Here is a 12512-nt window from a genome sequence, read left to right on the forward strand (position 1 = left end):
CAGGAAAATCGAGAGTTCAAAGCCAGCCTCAGCAACTTAGCAAGGCCCTAAGCAACTCAACAAGATCTTGTGTCTTAATAAAATTCAAAAAAAGGGCTGGGAATGTGGTTCAGTAGTCAAGTGTCCCTGGTTCAAAAAATATAAAGTGCCCCACTACAAAAAAATAAAAGATAATAATAGCAGTCTGCAAAATTCTTGCCATTTTTCTAATGAAGTATGTGATTTCCCACTTTCAAAAACTTTGAAATATTGGTCTATGAAGTTATCAGAAAAAAAATATGGGCTCAGTGGTCAGAAGGCCTGTGTTCCACCCTGCTCCTTCCATTGCAAAAGCATGTCTTTGCAATTCAGTATGAGTCTGTTAAGCAAAGGGGCTGCAATACATAACCCACCAGTTCTTCTGCAGTTCTAAAGTCCTTTCCAAAAGTGAAAATGAAAGGTACTTCTGGAATTAGGTAATGGACAGAGTTTGCCCAATGCTTTAGCAGTCATTACTCCATAAATTGGTCATAGGAAGAGGGTGGCAGGCACAAGGAAATGAATTGGGAGGCAGAGCTATTGACCATGGCTGTAATTTAAATTTCAGTTTTGCAAACTATGTAATAAGAAACAAAATTAGAAAACCTAGCATGGCGGTTTCCACTGAAAAACACCATTGTGGTGTGTACACTGCATTCTGAACGGTATCATCTTCCTTCTCTCTAAATATGCTTCTTATATCTGTAAATTAAAGTGGAGACCCCGGAAGACTAAAGGTGTTCTCCATTCAGCTCTCTCGAATTTAATTTCACAGTTAATTTTTTAAAACAAACAGTACATGAACTCCTAAATTAAATTTGAAAGGACCCAGAGCAATGAAATATGATCTTACACACTTCACGTCACTCAGGAGAGTGGGTCTTGGGGCGCCTGCAGACTCACTCCTCCACTCTTCCTGCCTGCTGTGGCCAGCTGCTCCCCTGACACTGTGCTGCTCCTGCCAGTCGGACTCTCCTACCTCTGACCTGATCACTTTGCCTCAATTGGAGAAAGCTGGTGAAGGGAAAGAGGGTTGGTGTTTCCAGCGGGAAGGAGCCATGGCAGCAATCCTCTCAAGACATGATTCCAGAAGCTGGGTGTAGGACACAGAGGGGAAGTATTATCTCCCTTCTGCTGTGAAGTATTTTTTTCAATAAGACTGTGTAAGAATTGCTTTAATATGATTTTGTACAGTACAAAGGCCTAAAAGTCTTAGTTGTGTTAATGGTACTTTTAGAATTCTGCACTAAGAAATTTCCTGAAGCCCTGTTATGGATGCAAAGGCAAGACTGCTCCAACTTTGTTCTTTGAGGCTTTCAATAAAGAGTACTTTAAACAAGGATGAGAAATACGACCCCAAGAAAATGTCAGCCAGGATTATCTATAGGACCAGAAGTACAAATAATCCAAGGAATTTCCCTTCAAACCCATTAAAGACCTATGGGAACCTTGGCTGAGCCTTTGTTCCTGTTCAGTCACACATGGGCCATGGGCCATGGGTCATGGTGCCCTCCTCCTGCCCAAGAACCACATTAAACCAATCCCAGAACTACAGGACCCATCTCAAATATCTGGACACTCTGGGAACATTTTGTTAATGAATATCTGTTAGGCCCTGCCCTGTGCCAGGCACTGGGACTCAACACTGAACAACATGCATGGTAAGTGAGAAAGAGTAACAGAGCAGGTGAGGCAGGAGCAGGTCAGAGGTAGGAGAGTCAGACAGGCAGGAGCAGCACAGTGTCAGGGAAGCAGATGGCAACAGCAGACAGGAAGAGTGGAGGAGTGAGTCTGCAGCCACCCCAAGACTCACTCTCCTGAATGAAGTGCAGACAGCCTAGGGTGCCTGCCTGCAGAGTCTAGAGACCTCCATTCCATCCTGGGAAGACAGATCTGCCCCCAGACTTCAGGGAACCTCTGGGTCTTTATCCAAGGCAAATTCTGCCCCTGGAGTAGATCTTAGGAAGGCTGCAATACTGACTCCACTTCAGGAGAGTTCATAGATGTGGTGACAGCATCCAGCCTCTCTCCCCACTTCCAAAAATGTGAGCCCTCCCCAGTGAGGGCACCTCTAGGGAATTCTGGAAGCATAAGAGTTTCAGAAACACAAAGTAGAAGACACTATCCTCCCAATACCTCTGCAAGCTTCTTCACCTTCTATCAAGCCACAAGACAACAAAAGGGCAGGGTTGGTATTTCATGAGTTGTTACAAGGTCTAATTATACAGGATTTCTACTTGAAAGTTATACTAGTGTTTAAAACAGGGAAAATTACATTATTTAAGCCAACAGAAGACTCACCAAGACATACCATAAACCTGGACCATGAAAAATTGATAAATTTAAAGAACTGAATGTAGAATAAGTGGCTCTGACCAAAAATGAATCAAACTATAACACTGTAAAGAAAGACAACAGAAACATTCCTAATATTTGAAAACTAAACAACATATGTGTGAATCACATATGTATCAAAAAGGAAGACAATTTTTAAATAGAGAAACAAAATTAACCTGAAATTCAACAAATCAAAACCTGTATATTGCAACTAAAGCAGTAATGACAGCAATAAAATTTTAATAATACATAACATCAGAAAAAAATATTGTTCCACGTATTCAAGTCTGGTCCAATATTCTGAAATAAATCAATGTAGTCACCCACACCAAACAGCTAATGAAGACAAATCATATGATAACATCAATTGATACAGAAAAGGCAAATTCAATACCCAATTATAGTAAAAACTCTTAGTACAGTAGGAAAAGAAAGGAATTTCCTCAGTATCATAAAAAAATCTCCAAAACATCTAAAATTAATATATTTAAAGATGAAAGACTGAAAGCTTTCCCTTCACAACCTGGGACAAGGCAAAGATATCCATTTCCATCACTCTCATTCTAGCCACAGTGACTTAGCAAGAAAAGGAAATTGGAGGGATACAGATCGGAAAGAAATAAAGCTGTCCCCATTATAAGTAACATGATTATCTACATATAAAATATCAAGGATTCTATTTTTTAATCCCCAAGGACTAAAAAGTAAGTTTAGGAAAATAACAGGACACAATATTAACACACAAAAAAAACTATTGCATTTACATGTATTGATAAAAACAAGTAGAAAACAAAATAAATACTCAATACCATTTATAATTGCTCAAAAGAAAAGACATGAAGTTTTATCACAATATGTAAAGGATCGGTATGATGAAAATTAAAAAAAAAAACCTAAGAAGACCAAAATAAATCAAAAGACATACCATACTCATGGACTATAAGGTTATTCTAACATGTATATGGAAAGACAAAGACCACTGTAGAGCTAGAACAATTTGGGGGAAGAAAATGATAAGTGGGAAGAATCACTCGTTCCAGAATGAAAATTATGATATAGTTGCAGTAATCAAGAAAGTGTGGTAATCAGTGGAGTAATGGAAGGAGATCAGTGGAGGGAAGTAAGCAGAGAGAACCGGGGAGTGAGATTAATCCAAGTATGTTATGTACACGTAAAAATATATCACAATGAATCCCACTGTTATGTATAATTTGGATTCACCAATAGAAACCATTAAAAAAAGATAGTGTGGTAATGGTGGAGGGATAGACACATAATCAATGTAACAGAATAGCATCCTGAACTATATCCCACAAATAAGTCCAATTAACTTTTAACAAAGGAACAGAAGCAATTCAATAGAGAAGGGATAGCCTTGTTAATAAATGGTATTGGAGTAATTGAACCTCCACCTAAACCTTACCCATCTACAAGAACTGATTTTAAATGGATCTTGAAGTTACATGTACCAAGTAAAACTATAAGAAATTCAAGGATTTAAAAAAAAAAAACCTTTGTGGTCTGGAACTAAGTAATAAGTTCTTGGATATCTAAGGAACTCAGAGAACTTAACACCATAAAAACAAATAACCCAATAAACAAATGGGCAAAGGAAGTGAACAGACACTACACAGAGAAGAAATATGATTGATCAACAAATATATGAAAAAATGTTCAACATCTCCAGCAATTAGAGAAATGCAAATTAAAACTGCACTGAGATTTTATCTCACTCCAGTCAGAATGGCAGTTATCAAGACAACAAGCAACAGTAAATGTTGGTGAGGATGTAGGGAAAAGAGTTCATTCATACATTACTTCTGGAACTGCAAATTGGTGCAACCACTTTGGAAAGCAGTATGGTGATTCCTCAGAAAACTTGGAATGGAACCACCATTTGACCCAGTTATTCCACCCCTCAGTATACCTAAAGGACTTAAAACCAGTATATTATAGTGATATGGGCACATCAATGTTTATACCAGCTCAATTCACAATAGGTAAGCTATGGAACCAACCTAGATACTCTACAACAGATGAATGGATAAAAAAGGTGTGGTATATATACACAATGGAATATTACTCAACCATAAAGAATAAAAACTTGTCATAGGCAGGTATTTGTGAACAGCAAATGACAGAAGGTCCTTGAACAACCGGTGCAGAGAGGAGCTGTACAGGAAAACCCAGTGGAAGATTCCCAGGAAATGAGTGGTCTGCATGGGGAGGAAAATCTGGGAGCACTTGCCACCCACTTCATGTGGCAGAATCTAACCCCACTCCAAGCCTCCCATCAGCCAAAGCCCACCTGAGACCTCACAATACACCATGTAGCTGGTTTGCAAGTTCTTCTCCCCTTCCCACTTTCTGTTAAGAAGCCATGTTGAATTGGCCTTCTTAGAGGACTTTTTAAATCTCAGGATGACTGATGGGAGAGAGGGAGCATTTTTTTTTCTGAATGGCTATTTAAAATAACTATTAATTAATATAACATTAATAAAATTCTACAAATAATGCAATTTTCAAGGGTTATACAACTATACCAAAAAGGTAAATAAATCTTAGAAAAACAGAGAAGGCTTTTAAAAACTAAACTAGAGATAACAAATTAGAATATTTTTTTAAAAAATATACTATCCCCTCAGTCCAATTTAATATATATATATAAGGAAGCTGATTTTAAGAAGGACTAAATTGCCTAAATTCATACAACCAGCAATAGTAAAACAGGATTCAGACCCTTAGTAAATAAATTTTTAAAAAACTGGCATCAGAAAAGTACAAGAAATATGCTCAAAATGGCTATTAATCAAAAATGCAAAAATAACAGCAAAGATGTAGAGAAAAGGGAACTCAAACAATGAATGCAAATAAGTGTAGTCATTATGGAGAATAGTATGGAGGTTCCTCAAAAAAATTAAAGTAGAACTACCATATGATCCAGCTACCCCATTTCTGGGTGTCTGTCCCTAGGAATTAAAAGCATTACATCGAAGAGATACATGCACTTCCATGTTTATTGTAACACTATTTATAACAGCCAAGATAAGGAATCAACCAAGGTGTCTATCAGAAATGGATACAGTATGATGGAATATTATTTGGCCATAAGAAATGAAATCCTGTCAATTATAGCAAAATGAATGGAGGTCATTATGTGAATTGAAATACACCAAATTCAGAAATACAAATACTGCACAAGCAGAAGCTTAAAAAGTTGGTCCCAAAGAAGAAAAGACTGAAATAATGATTATTAGAGGCTGAGAAGGGCATGGGGGACAGAGATAGCAGGAGGTTGAACAAAGAGTACTAAAACAGATACGCAGAGGAATGAGCTCTAGAGTTCTACCATGTAGTAGAGAGACATAGTTGGCAACACCTATTATATATTTAATGAAGAACTAGAAGAGAGGACCATGGAGGACCCAAACATTAATATGATACAGATGTAAATGCCATCTACCCTGATTTGGTTATCACACACTGGGTACATGTATTGAATTATCACACTGTACCCATAAATATGTACAATTATTATGTGTCAATTGAAAAGAAAAAAATGATAAAAGCAAATAGGCAGATTCCAGAAGGACTCCTCTTCTGGAGAATGTGCCGCTTCCTCCAGCTCAGGACAGGGACGCCTACTCCGTGTTTTTGTCCAGTAATGCTTGATTGAGTCTAAGGGGTGAGGGTGACCCTTAGCATGTTCATTGTAATGGTCCCCATCCCAGAGTTGGAATTGTCATGCAAAAAAAAAGTACATGTATAAAGGCATGAATTGGCATGAACATACTCTATATACAGAGATATGAAAAACTGTGCTCTATTCATGTAATAAGAACTGTAATGTACTCTGCTGTCATGTATTTAATGACAGAAGATTTAAATTCATGTCATGTATTTAAAAAAATTAATAAAACTAAAAAAATAAAAAATAAATAAAATGTCTAATATTAAATAAATAAATAAAGTATATTCTGGTATGTAAAAAAAAAAAAAAAAGAAAGAAAGAAAAGAAAAAACTCAAAGTTCCAGAACTTTCCTGGCTGTTCTTGCTGCTGGCCACCTCCTTGACAATTCTAAGCAATTTCTCATACCCATCCCAGGCTCGTTAAGATGTGCCTCTTCAGACTCACATCAGCCACTCATCTTGCAGCCGACACGCTGAACCAACATTCCTGTCAACGTGCTACTGGGATGTTTGGTGTCCCAGTTAAGTCAACAATGTACATGTCCCACCAGAAAGTGTTTGTACTTTACTTCATGCTATTCAGGATAAAGACACATAATTTTCCAGGAACATCAAATTGGCAGGATTTAAGATCATTTGTGAAAATGCCCATTAGCAAATTGATAACATGTGAAAGATAATAATTCTGCCTCGCACAGCCAGTGGGTTTTCCATGACCCCCTGTGTGTCCATCCTCTGAAGCATGTAGGGGGTGGTAGTATGCCCATCATACAGATGGAGATTCTGAGTCTCAGAGAAGTTCAAAACGTGTCTGATCAAGGTCACCCCTAAAAGTCATACTTGGAGTGATCAGAAAATCATGTTATCCCATTTCCTCATGTACCTATTTGCTGGTCCCCTCACAACTCATCTTGCATACTTCAAGTGTCCAAGATTCAGCAAATACTCTGCTACTGTTCTGTTTTCTATGTGGAATGAGGGATGTGCTAATTTCTAGGATGGACACTGTTCCAGACTAAGTGGTCGGGAATGAGCTCAGCAAAGCATCTAACAAGTTAAAATATCCCGACCGTGGGCAGTAGTAAATCAAGCAGAACAGGCATGATGATCACCTCAAATATGATGAGCACGTAGACCCCTGCAAGGATGGCCGCAGCGATGGTCACTTGTGCTTCTATACTTGCCCGCAGGTACTGATGAGCCAGCAAAAGAGGAACAACCTGGGTCTGCTGGAGGGAGGCCCGGATGCTGATGGAAACAGTCTCTCTGCAGAATCAAGCAAAGACTTTGCAGCTGGCCAGGGAAACAAATCCTAGGTCAACAGTTGGTTGTAAATTACCAGTACACCCCAGAACAACAATTCCTTTGGTGTCCTTTCTAACCCAAGTCAGCCAGGTCATAACCAGAGCCCAAATGGATCTCAGAGTGATCCAGCCAAATGCCTGGTGTCACAGATGGAAGAGCACCGAGCATCATGGTCAGCGTCGTGAGGTGCAGCATGCAGCCCTTCTGTGGCCAAAAAGACCCCGAAAATGAAGGCTCCCTGGCCCCCATCCTCAGTGTGGCCCTGCAGGTGCTACTCTGACCATAGACTGAAAGCAGGGGCCTGCACAGCTATTTTAGCTTTGTCTCATCTTCCTCACCAGCATATGGCTGATCTGTCTGCTAACAAACAGCAAAACCAATTCTTTAGACTTCCGTCTCTGATTGTGGGATAAAGCGCCACAAACGAGAAGGCTGTGAAAAATCAGAAGTTTGTGGCATGCTGAAGCTGAAGCACTTTTTTCCCCTTTAGTGATGATGAAGATATTTTCTTTTCTTTTTGTGTGTGTTTTTATGAGTGCTTTACAGCTATACATAACAGTGGGGTTCCTGTCGATGAAACCACACAAGCATGAAATATAATTTGCTCCGTTTCTGTCCCCAGTATCTCCTTCCCCACTGCCTGTTCTCCCTCTGCTATTTCCACTGGTCTTCCCCCATCTATTTATTGTTTTTATAAATTGGTATTTTACAGGTACGCAAAGGTGGAACTCACCAGGGTACATGTGAATGCACAAGCACACAGTGTAATTTGATCAGCCTCATTCCACTGTTCCTCCCCTTTGCCATCCCTCCCTCACCCTCAACCCTCCTCCTTCATTCCACTGATCTCCTTTCCTTTTTCACGGTGTCCCCTGCCTTTCTTTTCCCTTGTTTTGCTCTAGCAAAACACCACATATTATGGTATTTGCCAGTAAACTCATGAAGCTGAAGCACTTTTTAAAGGTCAGTCAATAACTTTTATGAGTCTAATCGCATCCCCCCGCCCAAATTCACATGTTGAATTTCTAACCCCCAGCACCTCCGAATGTGACTGTATTCAAGGTAGGGTCTTCAAAGAGGTTATAAAGGTTAAAGGAGTCACTTAGGATTGATCTTAGGTGAGTCCTCATCCAGTAGGATTGGTGTCCCTATGAGAAGAGACAAAGACACACAAAGGGATGACCCCAGCAGGACCCAGCAAGAAGGTGACCTCTATCAGCCAAGAGGAGAGTCCTCAGGCAGTCTTTGTATTCACTTTCTACACTGCGTGAGCACCACATCCAAACCACACGACACATCTAGTGCTATTTGTGCCAAAGTCTGGTGTCCTAGAAATCAAACTTATAGGCAAGTACTACGATTGAATACATTCCCCCAAAAGAAACTTAATTCTCAAATTCATATGAGGATAGAATTTGGAGGTAATGCCTTTGGGACATTATTAGGCTTAGGTGAGGTCAGGAAGGCAGAGTGGATGACAATAGTGGCTTTAGAAGGAGAGGAAGAGACCTGAGCAAGCACACTTGTTTGTCTCTCCATGGGATGGCCTCCACTATGTCACCAGGTAGCAAATCCTTAAGATGCCAAGCAAATGTTGGCACCAGGATCTTGGACTTCCCAGCCTCCAGAACAGTAAGCCAATTAAACTTCCAATCTTCATAAATGGCCCAGTCTCAGGTATTCTGTTACACCAACGGAAAACAGACAACACAGTGAGACCGTCTGCTCAAGGCCTGTCTCGCCTGAGGACCCACCTGTTCAGTATCTCAAAGGTCCTGCTCACCACTGAATGCTCACTTCTTCTGGGATTTAAAACTACCGTCCAATTGTGAGTGACCTGTAAAAGCCAAAAACATAAAATTGTGGTAAGACTTTTCACTTGAAATCTCATCTGGGATATCTGGTTCCATTCAGTGTAGGTCTTTATTTAAAATAAGTAAAATAGGAAGAGAATAATAGAAGACCATTTTTTTAATATGAATTCCTGCATCCTTAACATTAGGAGCTTGTCCAGGTTATATGGATATGGGAATTAAGGGGGTATTAAGAAAAAAAGAACACAGAAGAACAAATACAGAATTTGTATACAAAGGTATGAAAAGCATAGAAGTAAATACAGTCTTCCCTCCGTTTCTGCAGGGGATTGTTTCCAGGAACCCCAAGTATGCCAAAATTTGTGGACACTCAAGTTCCTTGCCAAAATGGCTTACTACTTGCATATAATCTACACACATCCTTCTTACACTTAAAATCATCTCTAGATTTCTTATGATACCTATACAATGTAAATGCTGTGTAAATAGTTGTTACTCTGTATCATTTAGGGAATAATCACAAGGGGAAAAAAATGTGCATGTTCAGTACAGACACAATTTTTCTTGCAAAAATTTGCAATCTGCAATTTAGTTAAATCCTTGGATGTAGAACTTGTGGGTAGGAAGGGCCTACCATACTGATTTATTATAAGTAAAAGAAATCACCACGATTATTAAAGACTTAGAGAACTCTTTGGAGTTCTCCAAGGCAACTTACAAGAAATGCTTCCTTAGAAATGCTTCCTGGTCGCAACCTGGAAACAACAAACCCTCCCACAGAAAACTCTCCACACCCCATGTCACAAGAGCCTCACCAGAACAGGCCTGACATGGAGCCACATGTGTTGCAGGCAAACCTGCCCTCACATTCTTGTCCCCAGCAGAGCAGGGTGCCAAGGACAGATGCAGAGGGGCAGCCTGGTGGACAGGAGAGGAAACTTTCTCTGGGAGGACTAAAGTCTACACACAAATCACAAAGGAAATCGAAATTAGGAATTCTGAAATTGGTCAAAGCAGAGAAGCATATGCATAAAAGAACAGGAATTCTCTTAAAATATTTGGGTGCTCGTAAAGAGCGTATTCAAGGAAAAAGTGTTTTAGCTCTTGTGATCTTTGCGTTTCTGGAGCTGGATTTGTACGTGGGCATTTGGGGAGTGTCAACACGTTATGAAGAGCCTTCCTGTGAGTGCAGGGAAGCTTGATATAGCTCATTTAATTTGAGTTATAAATATGCATGTGCTGAGAAGGCAGCTAGACAGCAGGAATTAGCTCTAGTGTTCTATAGCACAGTAGGGTAACTATAGTCAACAATTTGTGATCTATTTCAAAACAACTAGAAGAGTCTGAAGCTCTCTTATACATAGAAATGATAAATGTTGGAGGAGATAGAAATGCTAATTACCCTGATTTGATCATTACCCATGGTTATGCATGTATCAAACTATCATGCCCCGTAAGTATGCATCAATAGTGTATCAATTCAAATTTATTATTATGGAATAATGTTTTAAAGAGAGCAGGTTGTCCCACCTTCTTCTGCATAAAGGTCATGGATGCAGGGTTGGCAGAGGTGTGCCCTCCTCTTTCATTACCAGTGAGCCCCTTGCCAGCGAACTGTGCAGGACCAAGGTTATGTCCTCAGACCTCAGCCAGCACAGCCGGCTTTGGAATGTTGTATTGTACCAGCCACTGACCAGGAAATTGCATCCTTGTTCATAATTAGGCTTTTGCTCTGTGAACCACACTCTGCACAGCAGGAAAATGTGAGGGGTACAGCCCTGGACACAGGCAGGGGTTTCTCCCACTGGTTGGTGATATCAAGGGAAACCCATGAACGAGGAATATGACTTCCATGCAGAAGGCACTGTGACAATCAGGGGATGAGTCAAACTGCAAAGAGAGGTGTCCTGCCTTGGATGTCCACCCCTGCTGCTGGCTCTCCTATGTGTAGACAGCCTTTAAAGAACGTGAGCTGAAGACCAGGCTCAGTGGCCCACGGGTAGAGATGCAGAAGCTCAGGGACCTATGTCCTCTCAGCAATTACCCACAGACACCAGGCCACTGTGGTGTTGGCGTGTCTTCTATACCATAGGGTAAGGCCCAGGTCGAGTGTCGCTTTACAACAAAAACTACTTTCGAATATAGAATGTTTCCCTGAATGGCCCAGTAAAATGATTCTGAGGGAAGAACTCACAAGTCTGATTTTCCTGAAATGGCAAGAGCTTATAAATGATTTAGAAGAAAAAAAAGGTGGCGGGGAGGAGAATTTCAACAACAAAGAGGGAGATAAGCGTCAATGGCTTGACTAATAATGGCGCTATTGCCTTATGGCTTTCCATCAAATTCATTCAAGAGGAAACCTAATTTATAATGAGATGAAATGAGATTTTTACAATTCCTTTCAAATAACACATAAGCATAACCTGCTGCTGCCGACGCCGCCTGGAGCCCGGTGCATCCGTCTGGGTCACCTCTACCAGGACATGTTCTTCTCTCCCGGAACGACCTGGCCCACCAGTCTCCAGGGCCCCTGCCAGGTCCACCTGGAGCAGCATGGAGTCTGCACGGCTGCTGAGGTTCACAGCTGAGGGCACGTCAAGGTGAACGGCAAAGCAAAGAGGAGAAGTCCAATGTCCCCCAACCACCCACTGCACACACGTCCTCTTTGGACAGTGCACAAAGAAGTGCACACTGGGGCATTTCCTGCCATGGCCCCATGCCCTTGACTACCTATCTCTTCAGCCCCTCTCTCCCACACATGCAGCCGGTTGTGCATTGTTCACTGTGTTTAGGACCCTCTGCTGAAAGGTCTGTGAGGCATCTCTCTGACCTTACTGACTGTCACCTCTGCTTTCATTTTTTGCAGCCATCATAAAACTACCCAAGCTCATGAGCTCACAGTGTGCAGAAGGCCAGATGCCTGCATGAATGAACTCATGAACTAATCCAAATCTACACACACATCCTAGGATGTCAGGTCCATGTGTCTACAAATGAGAGATCACAAAAAGTAAAGAATTTTGAAATTGGGTTCTGCAGTGGCACACAACTGTAATCCAAGATACTCTGGAGTCTGAGGCAAGAGGATGGCAAGTTTGAGGCCAGCCTCAGCAACTTAATGAAACACTGTCTTAAAATAAAAAGGGCTAGAAATGTAGTGATGTAGCTTAGTGGTAGAGCATCCCCGGGCTCAATGACCAGTACAGAAAGAAAGAAAGCAAAAGGAACCAAAAAAAAAGAAAATCAGAAAGAGAGAGATCTGAAATTGATGGAATCAATGATGTTCACAATAGTGAGAGGGTAGAAATTCCTTCAAAGCACACTGAAAGGCTCTTGATCAAGGAAGA

General features: G+C 40.7%; 1 protein-coding gene across 2 annotated transcripts in view; it reads right to left on the reverse strand.

The window, feature by feature from the left end:
• Positions 1 to 12512, reverse strand: part of Oca2 (OCA2 melanosomal transmembrane protein) — a 338081-nt gene that overhangs the window by 229891 nt on the left and 95678 nt on the right. For both annotated transcript variants that reach the window (XM_005316964.4, XM_078049109.1), the window contains exons 7-9: positions 11589 to 11749; positions 9106 to 9188; positions 7159 to 7312 (exon numbers count right to left, since the gene is read on the reverse strand). In XM_005316964.4, the coding sequence (XP_005317021.2) occupies positions 7159 to 7312; positions 9106 to 9188; positions 11589 to 11749 (398 nt within the window). The remainder of the gene's footprint in view (positions 1 to 7158; positions 7313 to 9105; positions 9189 to 11588; positions 11750 to 12512) is intronic.

The sequence above is a fragment of the Ictidomys tridecemlineatus genome, chromosome 5 (assembly GCF_052094955.1).
Source record: "Ictidomys tridecemlineatus isolate mIctTri1 chromosome 5, mIctTri1.hap1, whole genome shotgun sequence".
Classification (NCBI taxonomy): domain Eukaryota; kingdom Metazoa; phylum Chordata; class Mammalia; order Rodentia; family Sciuridae; genus Ictidomys; species Ictidomys tridecemlineatus.